Raw genomic sequence first — 22978 nt, 5'->3', positions numbered from 1 at the left:
AAATCATACCAAAAAAATTACAATTTTAATAATCTGCTGAATTGATATTCAGTTAATTGTAGTAAAAAAAAAAAATATATATATATATATATATATATGTGTTTTACAGGTTTTATTATTCTTTTCAGCTTCCCCCCATATGTATCTACAATATTTAGCAATTATTCTCTCAATCTAAAATGACACAAATTAAGGTTTTATTTAGTGCGTGTGTGACGTCTTCCAAAATCGCAAAGAAACATAAAATTAATGTAATGTATATATTAATAATATAATGTAATACCATTAACCTCATAACCAACTTTCTGAAGTTTAATGATATAAACTCGCAATTCTGAGGGGAAAAATGTCGCAATTACTTTTTTTTTAATGTTTTTTTTTATGTTTTTATTCTGTGGCGCACGAGATTCCACAGACAGACCATTTGTTAAACATTAAAATATTTTGTTTTTTAGAGCTGCAGGAAGAGTACATATAAAGTGTCATACATTTGTGGATTAATAGGTGTACAAATCTTTCTGAATTGCCCGGTTTTCATTCCTTAACGTCAGTTTGTGTGACGCGTTGTATTTTCCATTGAAAAAGTCCTGAGTGAGAGTGAGATGTGCAAACTTGGCAACATTTCCTCTCTATCACATGATCGTGTTCCTCTGTGCTGCAAGAAGAGTTACTGCAACTTACAAACATATGATCTGGTAAGTGTTTTACTAACTAAATACGATAACCTCTTTGTGTCCTAACTATAATGTCGCTTCATATATTATTATTTCCAGCGTCCTCGCAATTTTCTAGTCACGGGTTCTATAAAACAATTTTTATTCAGAGCATTGTAAGCAAGTGTAGCTATATTTAATAGCTTACTGAGAGCAACTCGACGCGAATAACGGCCCTCAATAATCCGTCGTGTTTGCAGTGTACAGTTGTGTTAAACTCTCCAGCTGCTGACAGAAGGCACTGCTGGATATCAGTGAGGTGTAGTTTGCTGCAACTGCACTTCCGCCCTATTCTAACCTTAATAGGGGCTAAAGTCTGAAGGCAGCAGCGCCTCATCGATTTACCTGATAGTTTCTCTCAGGCACAGGTGAAGCCATGAAGCTCATCATACTCAATGACTACGACCAGGTCAGCGAATGGACTGCCAAATACATCAGGAACAGGATAAGGAAGTTTAATCCAGGACCTGACCGATTCTTCACTCTAGGTCTTCCAACAGGTAGAGTCGGAAAAAAAGTCACTTTGTATGTTGAACATTCAATTGAAATGCCTATTCTGATTGTGTCTGTATTGCAGGAAGCACTCCGCTTGGATGCTACAAGAAACTGATTGAGTTTCACAAGAAGGGAGAAATATCGTTTCAGTATGTGAAAACGTTTAATATGGATGAATACGTAGGTATGTGACCGGTCGTTTATGCTTGAGGGATCAAGGGTTGAACTGCATGTCATATACTGTATTTAGCTAACACTGAACTACAGTACAAATGGTTGTTTTCTTTTAAAGGACTTCCTAGAGACCATCCTGAAAGTTATCATTCATTCATGTGGAATAACTTCTTCAAGCATATCGACATCCGAGCAGAGAACACTCACATCCTGGACGGAAACGCATCCAATCTAGAGAAGGAATGTCAGGACTTTGAAGCCCAAATCAAAGCTGCTGGAGGAATCGAACTTTTTGTTGGCGGTAAGACAGTAGATTGAACTTTGACCTGTGAATGGCACCATTAAACATTGTATTCACGTTGCAGGTATTGGACCTGACGGTCACATCGCGTTCAATGAGCCTGGTTCCAGTCTTGTGTCCCGAACGCGTGTCAAGACCTTGGCTATGGACACGATTCTGGCTAACGCGCGTTTCTTTGATGGCGATCTCTCTAAAGTGCCCACCATGGCCCTCACGGTTGGTGTTGGCACAGTGATGGACGCTCGAGAGGTACAAATATTCATATTTCAGAATCTTTATGTGCTTTTCCTAATGCACGTTAAATACGTCTATAAATGTCAGCCACTCCTGCTGCTGCTATAAAATGGCTCATCTTTATTGCCAAAATTACATAATTCTGGCTTTGAACATTTATTGTAAGCTAGCTATATACAGTGTACAGCTTGCAAAAACAATTGCATAATATCTTCTGCCATTTTTTAAATATTAAAATAAGCTGATACTTAAAATATGCATTATTAATAAAATATCACAATATGCTAAATTAATAAAAACGAGCAACTTGTGTTTGTTTTGGAAAGCACACGCTATTATAAGCCTTTATGCCAGAAATAGCAACAGATTCTACTGCATCACCAAGGACAAGAATTTCAGTTCAGGCTGATCTGAAACAGTAATAACTTGCTTATATGACATTTTTAGGTCATGATCCTTATTACTGGCTCGCATAAAGCGTTTGCCCTCTATAAAGCCATAGAAGAGGGAGTGAATCACATGTGGACTGTGTCAGCGTTCCAGCAGCACCCGCAGACTGTGTTTGTGTGTGATGAAGATGCCACACATGAGCTCAAGGTCAAAACAGTCAAGTATTTCAAAGGTAACAAAGAAAAGATCTCGTTCTCTCTCTGCTGAGGGAATAAAGTGAATGCATGAAAATTGTGTATGCAAGAAAATTACATAATCCATTTGCTAATGTTTTAGGCATGATGCATGTGCACAACAAGATGGTGGAAGAGCCATAGTCTGATACTGACGTGAAGATTGGAGACGCAGCATATGTGTGGTTGTGTATTTGCCTCAAATTGTGCTCCTTTGTCTGGTTTTCTTTTATTAAACATCTCATACACATGATATATTGAATTAAAATGTGTTTATATCATTCGACTGGTAATCCTTATTCCATATGAACAAATAAACCACTTGTGAATAAATAAAAATGTAATTTATTTAATAGGCCTCAAATATAGAGTGTGGACTGATGTTATGTTACACTAAGCAAGTTTATTTTAGTTTATTACATGGCTTGGTTGAATTCCAATGTAGAATGCGGTCTGTTATTTCTTGATAACAGACCGCTGCGAAGTGTAACACACCGTTGCCATGAAAAACAGAGCGTTGCTATGGACGCGGAGCGCACTATTTTCTTTAGCGGAAGCAATACAATCGTTTTTAAATCAATAAACTACTTTTTAAATCAATATTTTGTGTCAAATTATGTATTTATTTTGTAGGTTGCCATGTAATAAAGCGGGATAATGTATAGCGAGGCGGTTGTTATAGCGAATAACAACCCCGACAGGCTGGCTGAGTTGACTTACTTAGTTACTTGAACGGTCAAATTCACACAAAAATGATGTCATGCCCGTCTTGGTGAGTATCCTAGCAGACAGTCGTTTATGTCTTAAAGGGGACATACCATGAAAATCTAACTTTTTCCGTGTATACGTGCTATAATCGTGTCCCCGGAGCATCTACCAACCCAGAAAATGTGAAAAGTGACAACCCAGTAACTTTGTTTTGGTAAGCCTTTCTCTGCAAGCATGTCAAATCATAAGCCAATCAGATTCCATTCCCCATCTGATGTAGGAAGGGGATATTATAATATTACCGTCCCTTAATCTGTAAATTTCCACCCACGCAAGACAACAGTGTTCTAACGCAATGGCAAAAGTTCGAGCAAAGCATGAAAACTGTTCTGTTGTTGGCTGCACAGTCGAGCACAGAACACTATTTTACCCAAAAAAATGGTAATTGTGTAATGGCGGTAGGCTACATGCAAGTCAATGAGATTAATCAATGTAACTCCACAACTAGACATAAATGTATCCACTAACCATTCAGAAACATCCAGGTGCAGTCTAAAAGTTGCAACCTCTTCCTGAGTCTCTCCATAAGGCTGCACTCTGCTACTGTTATTTCTGAAATTTGACAGAAATTTGCGTGTTTTGTCACTGCAGCTCGAGTAAAAGATCGTCCTCTTCTGAATGGAGGCGGGGAGCAGCAGCTCATTTGCATTTAAAGGGATACACAAAAACTGAGCGTTTTTGCTCACACCTAAAAAGGGGCAACTTTGACAAGCTATAATAAATGATCTGGGGGTATTTTGAGCAGAAATTTCACAGACACATTCTGGGGACACCATAGAAATATATTACATCTTGTGAAAAGGGACATATGTCACCTTTAAGTGAACGTAAACAGTAGAGAAAGAAAAAGCATGTACCAGTATCAGTTTATTGAATCAGTGCATTAAAGTGACAACATTTTATTTAATGTTGATCAAACAACAAAATATAAGGAAATCACTCACTGCTCTTGACTGAATCACCTTTTGTAACTTTAATAAGGATTAATCTTTAAAGGCCGTGTTGCGGGGTTAATTTTTCAACGAATTTGTGCAATTTGCTTGTTGGTAATAAACATTTAAACTGTTATTCATTGTATTTTATGTTGTTGGGTATCACAAAACGGAATATAATACGAAAAAGTAGGTACTATCTTACAGCGGTTTGAGCGATTCTCCTTTCCCCCACAATGCATTGCATTACGTCACCTTGGGGAGAGAATTTACCAAAGCCCGCCTTGAGAGCATTGAGAGTGACTAGAGAGACGAGTAGTAGACGAGAGTATTCAGATAGCGCAGATTATAGATAAATACATAGATATAGATAGATAGATAGATAGATAGACTAGATATATAGATAGACAGATAGATAGATAGAGATAGATAGGCTAGTATAGAGAGAGATAGGCAGACAGCCAGATAGCATAACGTTAGCATAGATAGCTAGCAGCTAGATAGATAAATAGATAGAAATATATAGTAATAAATATAAAAATGATATACATATCTTGAGTGATTTATGTACCCATTAATCGACAGTGGTGGTTAACCTGCAACATGGGCTTTAATTTATACATGATATATGTAATGATATTTTACATTTGATTACTTTATTCAATTTCTGTACCTTAAAGCTGCAGTCCGTAGTTTTTCCTCTTTGTCGCCATCTCTGTTCGAAATGTGCCAGTCAGTCGCCGTGCCGGTGTGGATACTGTCATTCGGAAAATGTCATCTGAACAAGTAACATCCACTTTTGTTCTGACCAACTAAGGGGAAAAAAGAATTGCAGTAAATTGCGCTGATTAAATCTAACGATCGCTTATCATATTACGTCAAACCGTGCAAATTATACTTTGTTCTCAAATTGTTAATGTAAACAACATCAATGTTGCGTGACTACATTTAATGTGTATTAGGGCTACCTGTAGTTCAGTTTCCATTTCTGTGCAGTCTAATTTCTATTTGTCATACCAACAAATTAATGTTCCTTAGAACTGGTTCTCTTTGAAATACAAACACATCTGTGATCAGATGCATATTTAAGAATATAATCAAATTGTTACCTTTCAAACGCCCTTCCGATATTATCCTTGTTTTCGCACGGCCCGGTTGCAGTCTCTTTTTTTCTGTAGCAAGTCCGAAGTCTTTTGCATTTTACAACGGGTGAATCTCCAGTTGTCTCTGGTGATTGTCATTTGAACCTTTCTGGATCCGCCATCAAAATGATAAGTTTAATTATATCAAGTGCAGTGAGAAAAGGCTATAAATCTCCACCTCCAACATCCTCACACACAATATAGCCCACTAGCCGAGACTCCTTCTTTATGTGTACAGAATACAGATGTGACGTAATGGTGTAAAGACATGCTCGAATTTTCCCCAGAAATCCACCAGTACGCTACCACTGGAATTAAAAACACTATTACAAGCTTACCTTTTTGAATCGAGCTAAGGCAAGCAGATAGTTTTGAACACTGGCTGGTTGGTTATGTACTTACTCAAAAATGTATTTTGGATCATTTTAAACCCAAAAAAGTTAAGGACTGCAGCTTTAAAACTACTGTTAGACCTGCCTGAAAAAGTAATATTAGTTTTAGTAATTTTTAGTACTTATTCAATTTCATATTGCTACATTTCAAATTTTCATTACTTTATATTTTAATTAGTTTTACAATCGAAATCTAAAGTTTTTACAAACAATAACTTGGTTTCCCTGGTTACGCCTGACGGTTTATTTAGCAACCGGAGATATTTATAGTCCGCTCAGCTCGTAGAACCCTTCAGTTTAGCTAACTTACGAGCCAGAAAGTTAACGGTTTTTTTTTTTTTTTTTTTTACCTATAATTAAAACACACAGGTAGTGTATAACGGCTAACTAGATGTTTGTTTTGATACAATAAATTGTAAACGGATACATTAGCTGTGTCTGAAACCGCTCACTCGTTCACTCATTCACTAATCCCTACATAGTGAATGGCAGTTGAGTGCACTACATCAGCAAAGAGTGAACGAAAATTAGTGAGCGAATTCGGACGCTGCCATAATTATCACGCGCCAGAGAGCTCGGACAATTTCGTCATAAACATTACCTATACCCATCTTTAATATTTCCTTTTTTGGCTGTATGAATTGTATGTAACAATTGTATGTATGTATTTTTCACGTTTATTGCGAAAAAAAGATAATAAAAACACTTGCTTGTCATATTTATTTACTTTTTACATTTATATGTGAAAATAAAAGAGAACAAAACACTACACAACAGATTTGTTTATTCAAATATAGATATAACGGTATATATATAAATAAATAACCAGGTGTCTGGTCTTATAAATTATTGTTTTCTATCTCGCGTGCGCCGTTGCTATGGTGACATTTTTGTTTATTTTTCATTTGCGCTCTATCGCCTTATCGTGTTGGATTGTGGGAAATAGTGTCTCAGCAAGTGTACATCGGATGTACACTCGAATTCAGAGAGGATTGTGGGTAAAAGTAGTGAACGAATGTAGGGAATGATGTCGTTAACTCAGAATTCGGACACCACTACAAAATGACCGACACCCTAAATAGTGCACTATATAGTGGATAGGGAGCGATTTCAGACACAGCTTTTGACTGCCTGTTGCTATGGTTACTCACAGCTGATGTAGCCAGCGCATTTATTTATTAATTTCGAACGGTAAACAGTCAGTTTAACCAGAACTCCTCTACTAGGTGTCCTCTACGTTTATATCATACTGTCTATGGTCCTCTATCACTTTTTAATGGACACCCTGCAGCCAATCAGAATCGAGTATTCACCCAGGCCATGGTATAATGCAAAATAATGAACTGAGCAAAAATAACAGTGATTCACAATGGTTGGGAAATCAGATGCACCCTCCAGAGACAAATATTAGAGGACACAAAAGATTACACTTGTAGAAACAGAGTGTGTATTACTGTTTGGCACTGATATGGCAGACAACGACAGGCTCAACTATCTGTGTTGTATTTAGGAATAATGTTATTGTCTCCCTTTAGCCATTCTAAAGACAAGAGCGTACAAAAGGTCAAAGGTGTACCTTTAGTTCAGCAGTTTGGCAAACTCACTTTTGGAAACTCTTTTAATTGGTTATATAACAATAATCTTTGCACTGAAATAAATACACCCATGGCATGGACTGTGTTCAAAACATAGTGAGCTGCCTACTTAGGCAGCTGAGCTGAGTCTGCTCGAAGCGCGTCTATGACTGAATGCTGTCTAGGTAGGCAGCAGACCAGGTTTTGAGACAGAGACAGGAGAGGCTGACACGAAACCCGACTGAGCATGAGCAGTCGCCATTGTTTTGGGCTATAGATTAGCCTAGTGCTGTCTATCTGGATTCATACGAACATATTTAAATTAAGGAACAGTACAATTTTGATATTAAGTAAAAGGTACGTTAAACTAGTAATCTTTGCTACTGTATGACTGATTAAGTCAACAGATCGACGCAGAAGAATGACAGCTCAGAGGAGTGGATATCAGCAGGTAATACATGATCAGCATAATTTGTTTGGTTTTTAGAGCGAGTTTTTTTCTTCTGTAACCTAGGTTGGTGGTTTTATGGACGTATATCGAGTCGAATCGGTTGTGATAATAATTTCTCACACTCTGAATTGTAATCTTCTCCGAAGAGAGATGGTAATCCCAGTTCGACTAACGTTAATTAGCTGGTTAGCCGCTCCTTCAGCGGCCTTCGTTTACACAAACAACAAACCGGAAAACGAGGAGTTTTAGATGATTAAGAATAGAATATTCATACAATATAGCCTGTTCTTTATCGCGAATTATCAATCTTTAAGGTTGTCATTCTGATCAAGTGTTATAGCGAGCAGCTATATTTAATTTCATGTTACAATAGTGTTAAAGTTCATGATATACAAAAGACCGAGGTGACCCTATTTATTAAATCTAAATCATTTGGTGACATTTATTTTCATATTTTACGTTACCTATTTTTCTATTATATTATATTCTATTATATTATATTACATTATATGACTCGTATAATATAAAAGTATTACGTATAATATTACATTTTAAAATATAATATAGAGACTTAACACCTGGACTACAAAAGCGTACAAAACTAGAAGAAAATATTTGTATAACAACCAGCTGGTGAGATAACCTTTGTGGAAAAAATGTCCATGTAAATATATAAAATATATATATTTTTTTTTTTCAGATAGACAATGTATTATATATCATACTATTTTTGATATAATTTTATATATATAAAAAAAATATATATATATATGTACTGTCAATCGTTTAAAAAAACAACTAATCACACATTTTTCTGTAATTAATCGCACCTAGCATTAAAGTTTTTAATATATTTTTATATTGTAATAATTTCACATAAACTCCAAATTAATGTAGAAACAACATAAAGACAATAGCAATAGGTCTTTAGACTAACATTTGACAGCAGTAGCACCAGTGCCACCAAGTTCTACAGATGGTGGCGCCAGCACCTGATTTGGTGGCGCTGGGGGGGGATTTTTAATCATAAAGTTAATTTAAAGCTGCAGGCCATAACTTTTTTTGTGTGTTAGAAATTTACAACATTTATATAATAAGTGAGTACATCATGAATCCATTTTCCAAACCATGTTTTTGTCTTATCCTGAATCACTTAGCCTATAATACTGAACTGACCGACAGCTTCACTGATTATAAAAGTGCTCTATAAGAGTGCTCTTTACTTGCTTTGTAATTCAAGTCACAATTTAAAGAAAAGTTTTTATTTATCATGAGACTTTGTGACTTCCTACTTTTCCATATATTAGGGAGTGAAAATGTCTAACAAGTCAATAAGTGTTCCTCTGCCGCCCGCCATCTACTGGTTATAGTTTAATTTCACGTCTTTGTTTAAAATAAAGGTGTTTGTTTGCCACGAAGTGTTAGTTTTCCTACATCTTTAAGCTTTTAGTTTTACAAATAATCAATTAAAAATAACACTAAAATTGGATAATATTTAGAGCTTTGAAGTGTTGGAAAAAGTGTGAAGCACTTGAAAGCCCTTGTAAAGTGCATGAATTTCAGTCTCAAAAGGTTGTACGAACCCTGAGATGAATAAAAACATTTGACTATTTCTGCCACAATTCCATGGTTGGTTACAATTAGCATTGCTATGTTAAATCCATGGTTAGAGTTGTCAAAAAGTACTGACTTTGATACCAAGTTGGTACTGAAATTGTAAAATTGTGACGCGTTGAGTGGAATCATAAACACCTCTGATTCTCCATTGTGTTCATGCTCTCATTTGATATATCTGTGATTGGCTACATTGATCAACACACGGGAGCGTTTGGGAGCACACGGAAGTGTTTAAAACTGTTTTACAAAACGGGAGATGGAGCGCTTGAGAGCACAAGCAGGCGTCTATCTGCTTTCAAACGCTCCCGTCTGTATCTGTGTAAGCGCTCGGTGAAGAGCGTCATATTTACAACATGTTTTTGAAGCACGGATCATTGTAGCCAATCACAGACATCATATCCGATGAGCGTGTGAGCACAATGGGCACAATGGGCAATCAGAGTTGTTTACGATTGCTCAAAGCGTCAAATTTTTTTTATTTGAGTACCGACTTGGTAATGAATATCCATGGTGAATATTAGTGATTTGTGGATTGAAAAGTCTTCTATAACTTGTTCATGCACAATGTTTCTCCTGGTTTCCACATCACCGCTGTTTGATTATCATTAATGACAGACAGCAGCAGGTTTTTAGGCTGCTGTCACTTTAAGACCTGAATCGCATGTCAAATTTATTTGGCTGAAAATGACCCCCAAAAGACACTTAAAGTCATTATTGTGTTAAATGAGAAAAGAATCGAATATACCTTACGAAAAATTTGCTTTAGAAAGAAATATTTTATTTGGTTCAACAGAATTCTTACAGGTTTAAAACGACATGAGGGTGAGTAAATGTAAATTTGAAACAGAATTTTCATTTTTTGGGTGAACTATTCCCAAAATATGAAATATTTTTTTTAATGAAGTGATACTCTAAATGAGAAAAACTAAAACTACCAGTAGGTGGCGGTAAATGAGTAATGAGGTTCATTCACACATGTTGAAATTACCATAATTTCGAAGCTTCAACTTGTAAAAAGCGTTCACATCCTTGTAGAGCTCGTAATTACAGCTTCTAAGATGGAACTTTTCTGAGAGCTCTTACTGTACCACCTGACTGCTTGCAGATTCATTTAGGCATTGAGCGTGTTGCCATAGAAACACATAATTCCCAATCCGAGGATGTGAACTTCTCCGAATAGAGTGTCACGTGTCATTCATTCATTCATTCATTCATTCGATTTGTCCAAACGGCTGATTCATTAAGGAATGTAGTAAATGTTTGAATGGGCCATTGAATTATTGGTTCACCTGATTAATTGGTTCAGAACACGGATTCATTTAGAAACGAGACACTGCTGTGTGTTGCTAGGAGACGCACAACAGTTCTGCTGTGGCTTTACAGGTAATATTTTTGAATGAAATATAAATATAACCCAATAATAACTTATTTATTGACCTCTTGTGTAAAATCAGTATCACATTTGGGACAAAACGGCACTCGTTTGATATTACGCCGTTACTCGTGTAATATTGCTTAACTGGGCTATATCAAATGATTTAAATATGAGATGAAAAAAAACATACAGAGGCATTTTTGCCCTGATATCTTGAATTATAGGGCCATTCTAACAGCATTCTATAGGCCACATCACGCAGTGAGTTTTTTTGCATCACGGTTGTCACCGATCAACTTTATGAATTATGTAGGTCTGGGGTGGGTGCGTTAAATCATTTTGTTCGCATTCTTTTTCCATAACTAATTAATTAAATTAACACATTAAATCGACAGCCCAAATATATATATATTATTTCATTTTTAATATGATTGTTTGTTTGGTATTAAACTGCTACATTCGTATTATATTAAAATGAATGTTGATGTAATATAATATCCTTTCCAAACATCACCAGCTTGTTTTTCATTTGTTCTGTAGTTGAATAATGAGGAGGAGTCAGGGGAGGTGGTTCAACCGGCCGCTGATGCACCTCCACCGTACAGCAGCATTGCAGCAAGTAACGCAGGTAACAGAAGTGTGTAAATGTAGCCACTGCCTGTCCTGACGGGCCAGAAATAACTCGTGTGTGGTTATTCATAACCTTCTAACTCTGTGTCTGATTCATTTGTTTCTTGTAGCTTTTTTTGAGTACAAAGAGGATGACGTGTTCCCTAAACCCCCCTCATACAATGTTGCCACATCACTCCCATCATACGATGAGGCCGAGAGGAACAAAGCAGAGTCCACTGTTCCTCTAGTCACTGACCGGGTGAGGGTTTGTGATTATTTTAGGGGTAATTACAGATTAAAAAAAAAACCCACACTTTTGACACATCTTTACTTGTACATCCACTACAGGATGAGGACTTCATTGCCAGGGAGAGCTTTGACGATACGGATCAACTGCGGGTTGGCAATGATGGGATATTCATGCTTACGTTTTTCAGTAAGAGTGCACAATACTCACTGTAGATATGTATATGCAGATGGCACATTAGACCGCTCTAGACATGTTGATGCATCCGCCATCTTGGAAAGGTCAACATTTCATATGCTGTTCTTTACGATGCCACAACATTGCACAGCCTATGGTTGTATTACTTGTTTTTAAACTATGGTATCTTGCGTCTTTCATCTGCTGAAGTCTATTGCCGATATAGATATTCATAATGCGTATAACTACACAAAGGGCTGCCAACTCTCACGCATTCGACGCTTTTCACACGCTCTCTCCCTACACATCCATTTTCTCACGCAGAGAAAGATCGCCAAGCAAAGAGGACACAGACACCGACAGACAAGACAGAGCTGGTTACTTTTGATATTAAATCAATTATCAGCTCTCAGATTCTGTCAATTTTATTACGAAATTTAAACAATAAATATAGTTTTGGCGCTTGTAAATGTGACGTGACAGATCGCTGTAGCGCCTCAGTTGAAGCGGCACGTGATCCGATCGTCTCTTACTCTTTACTGCTAATTAATGGTAAATAAACACGAATAGGTGTGTTGAAAGATACAGTGCAACTTACCGAAATGTTTATGCCTCATGCATAATATCGATCAATCAGTGTTTTTCAACCATGGAAAGAGGTCAATAAAACAGCTTATACTTAACGTTACATTTACCTCAGGAAAGCCATTTAATGACCATAGCACATTAGTTGGCTAGAAAAAATAGCTTTAGAGAGGAGTATTTTGCTAAAAATGTGCACAATATATTTATTATATTTTTACTTGTATCATTAAAATCTTATAACATTGTTATTATTTAAAAAAACATATTTTCTTGAGAAAAATTAACATGTATCTACTGTACCTAATATTTATCCAAATGAATCGATATTGAATCAAGATTGGAATCAAATCAGTGAAATCTGTTTCAAGCAATAATAAAAATAGTAGCCTACCAGTTATTGTACCATGTTCCATAATTCTCACTCCAAACTATACTCAAAAGTTGGCAGCCCTACACAGCACAGAACTCGCTCTTCTGCTATGAAATAAATTGACATCCGAGTTTAAATCTGCATGGCTCCTCATTGATTATTTACAGACGCCCTCATGAGAAACAATTATCGTCCGAATAGGACTGAGATACACTTTGATAGTGTGAAATGGATGAATAATTGGACTAATTCAACATTTTGGACACAGAAGTGCAGCAGATACATTAATAGCTGTTCATTTCTTTGCCCCATCAGTGGCATTCCTCTTCAACTGGATTGGCTTCTTCCTGTCCTTCTGTCTGACCACGTCTGCGGCCGGGCGCTATGGAGCCATCTCTGGGTTTGGACTGTCCCTGGTCAAATGGGTCCTGATTGTCAGGGTATGACAGGATACTATTGGCCGGTTTCACAGACAAGGCTTAAGCTAGTCCCAGACTAAAATGCATGTTTGAGCTGTTTTAACTGAAAGCAACTTAAAATATGTCAGTGCCATTGTTTTGCCACAAGATGCATTTTTTTTCTAATACATTTTTATAAAAGCTAATTAAATGTCCTAATTGAACTAAGGCCTAATCCTGGCTTAATCTAAGCCCTGTCTGTGAAACCAGGCCTAGATCATATAAATCTTACATATTCATTACATCATAATGGTAACACTTTACAACAAGGTCTCATTTGTTAACATTAGTTACTAACAATTTTTTGTGCGTTTATTATGTATTTTATATCATGTTAAAGTTAGTGAATAAAAATGTTCATGTTAGTGCACAGTGCATTAACTGTAAAAGGAGCTATTATGCTTTTTTTTTTTTTTTTTGTTTTTTAAACTTTCTTTAGTGTGTAATATTGCTGTTTCAGTACGAAAAAGCTCTGCAAAGTTACAAAGCGCTTCTGCGAATGAACAGGTCACAATATTCCTTATTTAAATAATTCCTCCCAAGGCACATGCGAAATAAAGGTGGCGATGCCTGGTTGAGTTGCATTAGTAGTGTGTTGTAATGTACCGTTATGGTAAGAGGCGTGACGTTTCTGAAACGCGCTCAAAGTGGTTGACCAATCACAACACACTGGTCTAGCCAACCAATCAGAGCACATAGAGTTCAGATCTAAAGCAGGGATGCGAAGCTCAGAGTTTAGTCCCAACCCTCCTCCAACACACATACCTGTCGTTTCCAAATAAGCCTGAAGGACTTTGTTTAATTGGGGTTAAGCGCAGTAAAACAGGTCGCATCGCTTCCAGTATTTGTATGTGCTTCGTTAAATATAGAGCTGTTTTACTCAAGATACCTTCAAAGGAGCGAGAAAAGATGAGCAAAACATTGCATATGCAGATTGATAACTAAATGTTTTTTTTATTTTTCTTCTTCTCACTAACATTTAGATATCAAATATAATGCCAACAGTCAGTTTGTACTGCTGTTAACACTTTCTCAGACGATCAGACTAGTGTTCGTGTGACGTTTAGCATTAAGCCTGTAAGCCTGTCACCCTCCAGGAACTGAGTTTCCACCCCCGAACTAAACCGAGCGTTACTGACAGACTGGGAAGAGAGGTGCTGCAACAATGTGAAAAATAACATGAAGACCTATTCTTGTAGACCCCAAAAATGGTGAATGTTGAGATAAACAGAAGTATTGTTCATTGTTAGTTCACGTTAACTATAATGTTAACAAATGGATCCTTATTGTAAAGTGTTACCATCATCACAAATCGTGGCGGTGGATTAATATTTAAAGCTGTTTGTTTGTTGTATTAGTGTTTGTGTTGCAATGTAACAGAGGATGAGCACTCAACCTTTTCTCTCTGTGATTAAACAGTTTTCTACCTACTTCCCTGGATATTTTGATGGCCAGTACTGGCTGTGGTGGGTTTTCCTGGTTGTAGGTGAGTGTATATTTGCACATTAGTGTATATAAATGAATATAAAACTGAATGCATCCTTACAACTAACATGTTATTTTGAATACACCCAGGATTCCTGCTGTTCTTCCGGGGATTTGTTAACTACTCCAGAGTTCGCAACATGGCAGATCATTCCATGTCCACCCTTCCTCGAACCCGCGTTCTTTTTATCTATTAGGTAAATCATAAGAAACTATTTACTGGCTTTAGATGGGTTTATGTGTAAGCATTGCATTAGGGGGAAACAAATTAAAAGGCAACCTTTCTGTGATCTAAATGATTGTGGATATGATATTAACATGAAGATGAAGTATCTTCTCTTTCTGATTTTTGAGAATAGATTAAAAATCTCAGGATAATTGCGAAATGAACAAAACGGCAAAGTCAGAGAGCCACCCACAGCTTTTTGTGAATCTTCAGGACCACAAAGAAGAGTATATCTGCTTCAGACGCCCCTGCATTTCTCAGTTGTTTGCGCAATGCAACTAATTACATTGGCATTTTTTACTAAAGGATTCAACCGTTTATCAGTGCTTATTTAAAGTGTAGACGTACAGTATGCGTTCATTATGGAGTTTGACCTTGCTTACATTTGCATGTATTTGGCATTTCAAGTTCCAATTAGCAGTCATGCCATCAGAGAATCTGTTTTTGTCAAATTCCCAGTCACTGTTTGTTTCTGAGGGTTTTCTTTTAATTAGGGGGTGGGGGGAGGGGTTGTAATTTTACTTTGTGAGTAAATCTAGTATTTGAACTTTCTTTTGTGAACTAGAAAAAGAGTATGTATATACAGTATACGGAAGAGTGATATTAAACGTTATAAAGATGCACTTTTAAGATATAAACAGAACAACACGGAGGAACTGCCAAGTCCTTGTAAAGCCAAGAGCATATTAGGGCAAAGTTTATTCGAGATTATGTAAACCCGTTTCAAATTACTGTCAAAAAAAGGACCAAAATACTCATTAAATAAAAGCTAAGCCTAGATTCATAGCAGTTCGATATAAACGGCAAACTGATTCAGCATTCAAGCACACCTGATTATGTAATGCGCTTAATCAATCAGTGATCTGGTGTGAATAATAGAATGTTTTATGATGCCAAATGTAGCAGTAGATGATTCATTGATCTTTGTTTTCATTGAAGACTTCAGTATGAGATAGTGCTTCACAATATGTTGTTTGTGATTTGTATGTTTTACACCTGTCAAGTAACTTTTAATAAATGTAACATCTATGGCAACGCAGATCACGTGGTGCATTTGTCAGTTATGTACACTATACCATCACCAGTTTTGAATGGTCTCTTATGCTCAACAAGGCTGCATTTATATGATCAAAAATACAGTAAAAACAGTAATATTGTGGAATATTATTACATTTTAAAAGAACTGTTATCTATGGAAACTTGTTTCCGCCATGGAATAAAAAAAGGTGGCTGTTGTGAGTTTATACCTCAATTCTAAGGGGAAAAAAGATGTTCTCGTAATTGGGGGTTTATAACTTGAAATTATGTCTTTCTTGCAATTATTGGAGATAAGCTTGCAATTACGAGGGATTTTTATTTTATTTTTTTATTTAAAAAAGGGATAGTCGCAGTTACTTTTTTTTTATTCCTTGGTGAAACAAGCTTCCATAGTTTTCCATTTTAATATATTTAAAAAATATAATTTATTCGAGTGATGCAAAGCTGTATTTTCAGCATCATTAATACAATCTTCAGTGTCACATGATCCTTCAGAAATCATTCAATATACATTTTTCAGGATTATTTTGAAGAATAGAGTTCAAAAGAACATTTATTTGAAATGGATATCTTTTGTAAATGTTATTACTGTGTCCTTTGATCAACTGAATGCATCCTAGCTGAATATAAGTATTAATTTCCTTTCTTTTTTTATCTAATTGGCTTTTGAACATTATTTCTCACATACTGTTTAAACACTATCATTGCCACAGTGTCGTCATTTTTACATCCTCAGTTGAAGATGAATTGCATACTTTTACATATAAATATATTATTTTATATAAATATAATAAATCAATTAAATATAAATCTATCATGCGTTAGTTAAGATCGACTATAAACCGTTCTTTGGGTGTCACTAAAAAATAATATCAATAAGTTATGACATGTTTTTACATTGCTTAAACTCATTAAAATAAGTTAAGCAACTTTTTATTAGTCATGCAAGATTTAACTTTTTTTAAAATGCAATTTAAGTTGAAATGACTTAAATTTTGAAGCACAATCAACTTGGATGTTTAAGGCAGCAACTTTTTACGGTATTGTCGTATCTAATTGTAGTAATGTTCACCATTCATTCATTAATTAACAGTTAACTACATAAATAAATATATATATCCATGACTCGGCACAGCTCACAGATTTATTGTGTTTAACATGATCCAGAAGTTCAATGACACAGCACTATAATCGTGCTATTACTGTGTTGTTCAAAAAAATATAACAAATGCGATCAGACACGTGTATATATGAATAAGAAAAAAACATGAAATGGCAAAATTGAGATTGTTCTAACTAAAGAATCACTTCACAAATACAAAATAAAAATAAGTTACTATTACAGTAGTTTTATGTTGTTGTTTTTTGTCAGTGCATATTTGTGAATTTTAACATGTTTGCATCCAAGAGTTAGTAAACTTCTGTCTAGATATACTGTATATTATGCTGCTTTCACGCCATGTCATAATTACCATAATTTTGAGCGAACAACACTCAGAGCTGTTCACGTCATCGGACTGGGAATTATGCGTTTCAACCTTTTACAGTCTATGGTTTCAACACTATCAACAGCTAAATACATCTGCAGCGGTCACGGTACAAGTAGGAGCTCTCAGAAAACTCTCATTTTACAAGCTGTAATTACGAGGAGGCGAACACTTTTTACAAATGGAAATCTCATAATTACGGTAATTTCGACATGGCGCGAACGCACCTTTTCTGCCATAGCGAGTTAGGAGAGTTTTATGTGATTACATTATCAGGTTTCAGGCCTCAGTCCTTCGCCTGGGCCACCTGTCGTGGGAGAAAGAAAATAGCTTTCTGCCCAATGTGTGTCCTTGGGCCACGTTTCATTTTTCCATTCTTTTTTATTCCGACGTACCAGTTTTCACCATGCTTTTGAGACTGATATGTGTTGTAGTGGTTTTCCTCCATCCTCTCCAAGAAAAAACTTTCATCCGTTACTAATGACTGCAGAGACAGAAAAGCACACACAATAGTCGTGCAAATGCTGATGCATCTCTTTGTGTCAGAAAGGTTTCTTTATACTTACTGAAGCGTACAGCTTGCCATCTTCATTCATAGAGAGGTAAAGTCCTGCCTCTGTTGCTTCAATGACCACCACTCCTGGACTTGTTGCTTTTATGCGCAGTATGCCTTTAAAACCACACACACAGAAACATGTGGGAGGATTATTAAAAGGCAGATTCCAGAACAGTGTCCCACATACTGTATAAGCATCCCGTGATACAAGGAACAGAAGATCAAGGACAAATGTTTTCGAGGATGAAGTCAGATTAACAGGACTAGAACCATGTTTTATAGCAATCTCCATTTTTTTTATGTACATGGATTAGCCTATGTAAAATAGAGATGTCTTTTTAACATACATGTTAAACATAACATACATTATTTATAGTATACAGTATGCCTCTCATTTAGAGGACACACTCATACTCCCATATTTTTATTCAATAATATATTTTTTATTTAATATTTTGTGTTATGAGGGAATTTAAAGTAATAAGTTGTATAGCGTAATAAAATGTAATTTTGTGTCAAAAACATGGAAATAATTCGTTTTTATCATATCTATTTGCTTGGTCAGTGTCGTTGTGAGTTTAGGTTCTTTTGCTGTTATGTTGTAAGGACCTTTGAAATAACTGAAAGGGTTTAGGTCACTCAAAAATGACATTTCTGTTATTAATTACTCACCCTCATGTCGATCCAAACCCGTAAGACCTTCGTTCATCTTCAGAACGCAGATTAAGATATTTTTTGATGAAATTCAAGCTTCTCAGCAATTTAATTACCATTTTCAAGGCCCAGAAAGGTAGTAAAGACATCGATAAAAAAATTCCATTTGACTACAGTGGTTCAACCTTAATTTTATGAAGCGACGAGAATACTTTTTGTGCACAAACCCAAATAACTACTTTATTCAACAGTTACTTAGACACAGTGCAGTGCTTCAAGGTTCAACGGCAGAACGCCGGTTCATTATTGGCCGACACATGTAAATGCGGTCAAGACCTGCCTGGAGCCATGCCATATGATACCATTTAAAAAGTTCATTATTTTGTTTATTGGTTGTAATAGAATAGATTAACATGCTTTAATGTTCAAAAACATATTCTTTTTCACATAGCCTACTACAGTACATCATTGCAGCTCCTCTATTCCCAGTCTGTCTGAATGAAACACTCTACAAAGCCCCTCCTTCTGAAAAGCTCAGAGTGCTCTGATTGGCCAGCTGACCCAGTGCGTTAATTGTGATTGGCCAAAAAAACACCTCAAGCGTGTGTCGGAAATGTTACTTCAGCTATAAAAAGTATTTAAAAAGCATTTGTAAACACACAGTTAATAATAACGTTGTCATTTTGTTGTATCATATTCTGAAAATGCGGACGATCAAGCCTATCGATCGGAACCAACATTAGAGGCACGACTTGAGCAGAATGTTTTACTGTGGTAAGTACAGTTACTACAGTTAGTCTTTAAGCCTGCGTTGTAACGTTACCAAAGACTATATAATAGGGGTTATGCGGAACGCCCAACGTTCGAACCGGAAAACAGGTATAAGCATTTCCGGTTTGCACTGCTGTACGCATCTGCAGCGGTAGGTGATCTCTGAGGTAACTTATTTTTCGCTTTTTTAGAATACAATTCTTATTTCTGTTTTAATTAAAATGTCACGAATGCTTAAGTATCAGGAAAAAAAAATTATAAAAAAAATAAAATGCAGTCTTCATTTGATTGTTTTAATCGTCTGCAAGCAAATATAAAGGGTTAAACTACTGATAGCATACAACAAGTCTAAACTTAACTTACTGATAGTTAGCTAACTCTACATCGGGTGCCATTAGCAAAAGCTACATATACTAACTTACATACCTTCATAATCATGAATAAATGAGGAGGCGTAAAAACTTAAATCCTTTATCTAACGGAGTACTCGGGGCTCTGGACGTCCATTTGGCAATACGATGCACATTTGAAATGGATAGAATGGGTAGCTCCTGTAAACACCGGCTATAAAAGTTCGCCATTCCTACGCTGTGTTTACCTCAGTAGCTGACGACCGGAAGTAGTTATACCCGTTTTGTAGAACCCGGAAGTATGTTCCGCATAACCCCTATTAACGTACTTTGGTTGTATTAAGCTAGCTGTCCTCTATAAAATGCGCTGTGCACAAGCAAACGTTTGGGTTACTGCTCAGGGAGCTTTATAAATAAATATTAGCCTCTGATTCCTAATGTCATCCGGTTTTGCATGGCCAAAGCAATCGACGTTGCATTCACATACAAACACATAGCGTCTCCACGACAACACTGCAATTACCTGAAGCCTTGACTTTCTCTTTTTGTGCAGGGTTCTCAAGTCTCACGCATTGGCCGTGAGACACACATTTCTCACGCTAAAAAAGACAATGCCAACCAAGTTGTCCTGCAAGCTTTATATATAACGTTGTATACGAGGCGCAGGCACACAAAGTGAAGTTTCCTGCCGCCAGCACGTATCTCGGTCAGCTTGCGTTCGTTACTAGGCAACATAGATGCGCAAACACACGAAGGTTGACGGAACATTCTCGGCCACCTTACGCTCGTTACTAGGTGGTAACCAACAACATCGCGTGAACACCTATTTTTTACAGTCTATGGTGAACACACATCGTGATGGAGAAGGTAAGTTGGAAGAAAGCTCGTCTAACATTTTTAGGCTAGAACATTTAATATATAGCCCATCGAATACATTATTATTGATGCAGTCAAAAACTCTACAACTACTTTGCAACCAGGCCAGAAGCTTTGGCTCAGTTTGGCTAGCTTAAGTTATCTGAAACTAAGGGAAATGTTAGTGGGTAACGTTATGGGAAGGAATTGAAGATGTATTTCTTCATTTTATTTTAAATATTATATAATTGTATATATTATACTGTATTAATAGTCTTTCTAGTTACATTAAGGCTGCATGTATTAAAGCAGAGTAGTCTGGGTAATATTTTAATTTAAATGTCTGGCATCTGTTATCAAGGCATCAAAATGTGCAACAAACACTTACAACACAAAACACATTTCATAAGCTGGAGTGTGTACTCTTGTGTACACACACACACAAACACACACACACCTTAATACTCTATGTAATTTGTTCACAATGTCCCACCACACAATAAATCATTGAAATTTCGACTAGAACCATTCAAAATGCAAAAAGATTTGTTTTTCCAAACTGTTTGGAGCAATTTGTTATATTTGTGTATATTTGTAATTTTGAAATATAACATTAAAGAGTATATTTGATGTGATGAATTGCTCTGACATTTATCAGATTTACCAATTGTTATAATTTCAATTTATGCTGGTTAATTATGAACGATGGTTAAAATGGGGGGGGGGGGGGGCTCCATTAGGGCTCCTCCCCTAACCGCATGGTGATCTCACTCCAAGCTTTTGATAAAACTTGAGAACCCTGAGTGCGTAACACTGTGACGTGGTCGTTTGAGGAAATAATACCTGGACTTCAATCGAGCGTTTAGGCAGGTCTGGATCAGTGTTACTTTCAGATAGAATAAATCCATGTTTGGGAGACTGTGAGCTTTGTAACTTTGCAGATTTTGTACATGCACAAACAAATATTACACACTTAAGAAAAAAAGAAAACATTCAAAAGCACCAAATGACCCATTTAAGGACCATTTAAGTTAGTTCTGTTATTTTTAAAAAGGATTTTTTTTTTTTTTTTTTTTTTTTGTCAAAGCACAATAACAATATTGTCAAAAAGTAGCATGTTTAAATGAAATTAGCTGTATGATAATTCTTAATTAGGCATCATTAACATACTACGAATGTGTGTTTCCTACTTTATTATTCTTTTCTGCACTTTATTATTAGCATTCAGTTGGGAATCTGATAGCGTGTCCATCAGCACACACTGCGGCTCTTGTTTAGCACCCATAAAACTGTTGTTTACTGAACTCCCGCAGAGAAACACGTTATCATAACGCTATTATAATGCCGCTGTGAGAAAGAGTCACGGCACAGACATGCAGCATTACTCACTGTAGACGTTTTCCTCTCGAGCTCCAGCCACGGTCCCGTCCGCCAGGATCTGAAGGTGATATCCTCCATTCATACAGTACAGCCGCGCGAGCTTCTTATAGTCGGGCGTGTTGAATTTCACTGCAATATCGGCCTCGGTCATGCCTACTACTATTTAATGATCTATTCTGAGCTCGGCCCTGTTTGAAAACAGAAAATGACCGTGACTCAAACCTGGCGAGTTGCTTGCTTGCAGCTTTTCAGGGCAGCTGGCTCGTAACGTGCATACGATGGTCGAAAATGCTGTCTAGATAGGCAGCTCAGCAGGTTTGAGACACAAACCAAATTAATAATGCTAAAGCTGCAGGGGACGAGGAACGGTTTGTATTCATTAACCGGGACTTAAGATTTGCCTTGGCTGTTTCACAATATCATTATGAAATCCCAGTTGGAAAACACAGACACACAAATTCACAATATATGGTGGTTTATTTGTTTTAATTAATTTTTTAGTAATGCATATTAAGTAGTTAGGGTTTCTCCATTTAACCTCCATTTTCTTTTTAAAATGGCTTACATGCTGGTTACACTATAATTTTCTACCACTATAGTTAACATTTTATTTGACATTTTCCTTGTTGCACGTTACGTGTATTTACTGTAGTAATAGGAGTAAATTATGCATACCTGTGATTAACCCTATTCAAAACAGTAGATGTTATCAGCAGCTCTTTTATTTTAGGCATTTGGGCCATGCCATTGCAACTTTTATTATTTTTTTAACTATGTCCAGATTTAAATATGAAAAGCTGAAAGATTTTTGAATAGTGGATTATTTAGAATTCTAAAAAATAAATAGGATATATATCGCAATACACAAATGCAACAATACGCATTGTGGATAGCAGTGTTGGGGGAAGAGACTTTTAAAAAATAATGTTACAATAT

At 36.3% G+C, this 22978-nt stretch overlaps 3 protein-coding genes across 3 annotated transcripts; 2 read left to right on the top strand and 1 right to left on the bottom strand.

Moving 5' to 3' along the window:
- Positions 1-573: 573 nt before the first annotated feature.
- On the top strand, positions 574-3140 carry gnpda1 (glucosamine-6-phosphate deaminase 1). Its single transcript, XM_084430340.1, has 7 exons — positions 574-695; positions 1076-1213; positions 1291-1392; positions 1501-1683; positions 1748-1932; positions 2365-2539; positions 2644-3140. Exons 2-7 carry the CDS (start codon positions 1090-1092, stop codon positions 2682-2684), a joined length of 810 nt encoding a protein of 269 aa, XP_084286466.1. The 5' UTR covers positions 574-695; positions 1076-1089; the 3' UTR covers positions 2685-3140.
- Positions 3141-7543: 4403 nt separating this feature from the next.
- Positions 7544-15990, top strand: ndfip1 (Nedd4 family interacting protein 1). The gene is made up of 8 exons (XM_084430156.1): positions 7544-7799; positions 11332-11419; positions 11532-11662; positions 11752-11839; positions 13098-13222; positions 14660-14726; positions 14816-14922; positions 15085-15990. Exons 1-7 carry the CDS (start codon positions 7770-7772, stop codon positions 14920-14922), a joined length of 636 nt encoding a protein of 211 aa, XP_084286282.1. The 5' UTR covers positions 7544-7769; the 3' UTR covers positions 15085-15990.
- A 1124-nt stretch (positions 15991-17114) lies between these two features.
- On the bottom strand, positions 17115-22400 carry fgf1a (fibroblast growth factor 1a). Its single transcript, XM_084430157.1, has 3 exons — positions 22052-22400; positions 18043-18146; positions 17115-17960 (listed from the first exon to the last, which is right to left on the bottom strand). The coding sequence occupies exons 1-3, from the start codon at positions 22191-22193 to the stop codon at positions 17763-17765; spliced, it is 444 nt and encodes a 147-aa protein (XP_084286283.1). The 5' UTR covers positions 22194-22400; the 3' UTR covers positions 17115-17762.
- Positions 22401-22978: the final 578 nt, after the last annotated feature.

This window comes from Rutilus rutilus (genome assembly GCF_951802725.1).
Source record: "Rutilus rutilus genome assembly, chromosome: 14".
Taxonomy (NCBI): Eukaryota; Metazoa; Chordata; class Actinopteri; order Cypriniformes; family Leuciscidae; genus Rutilus; species Rutilus rutilus.
This window is presented reverse-complemented; position numbering and strand designations above follow the sequence as displayed.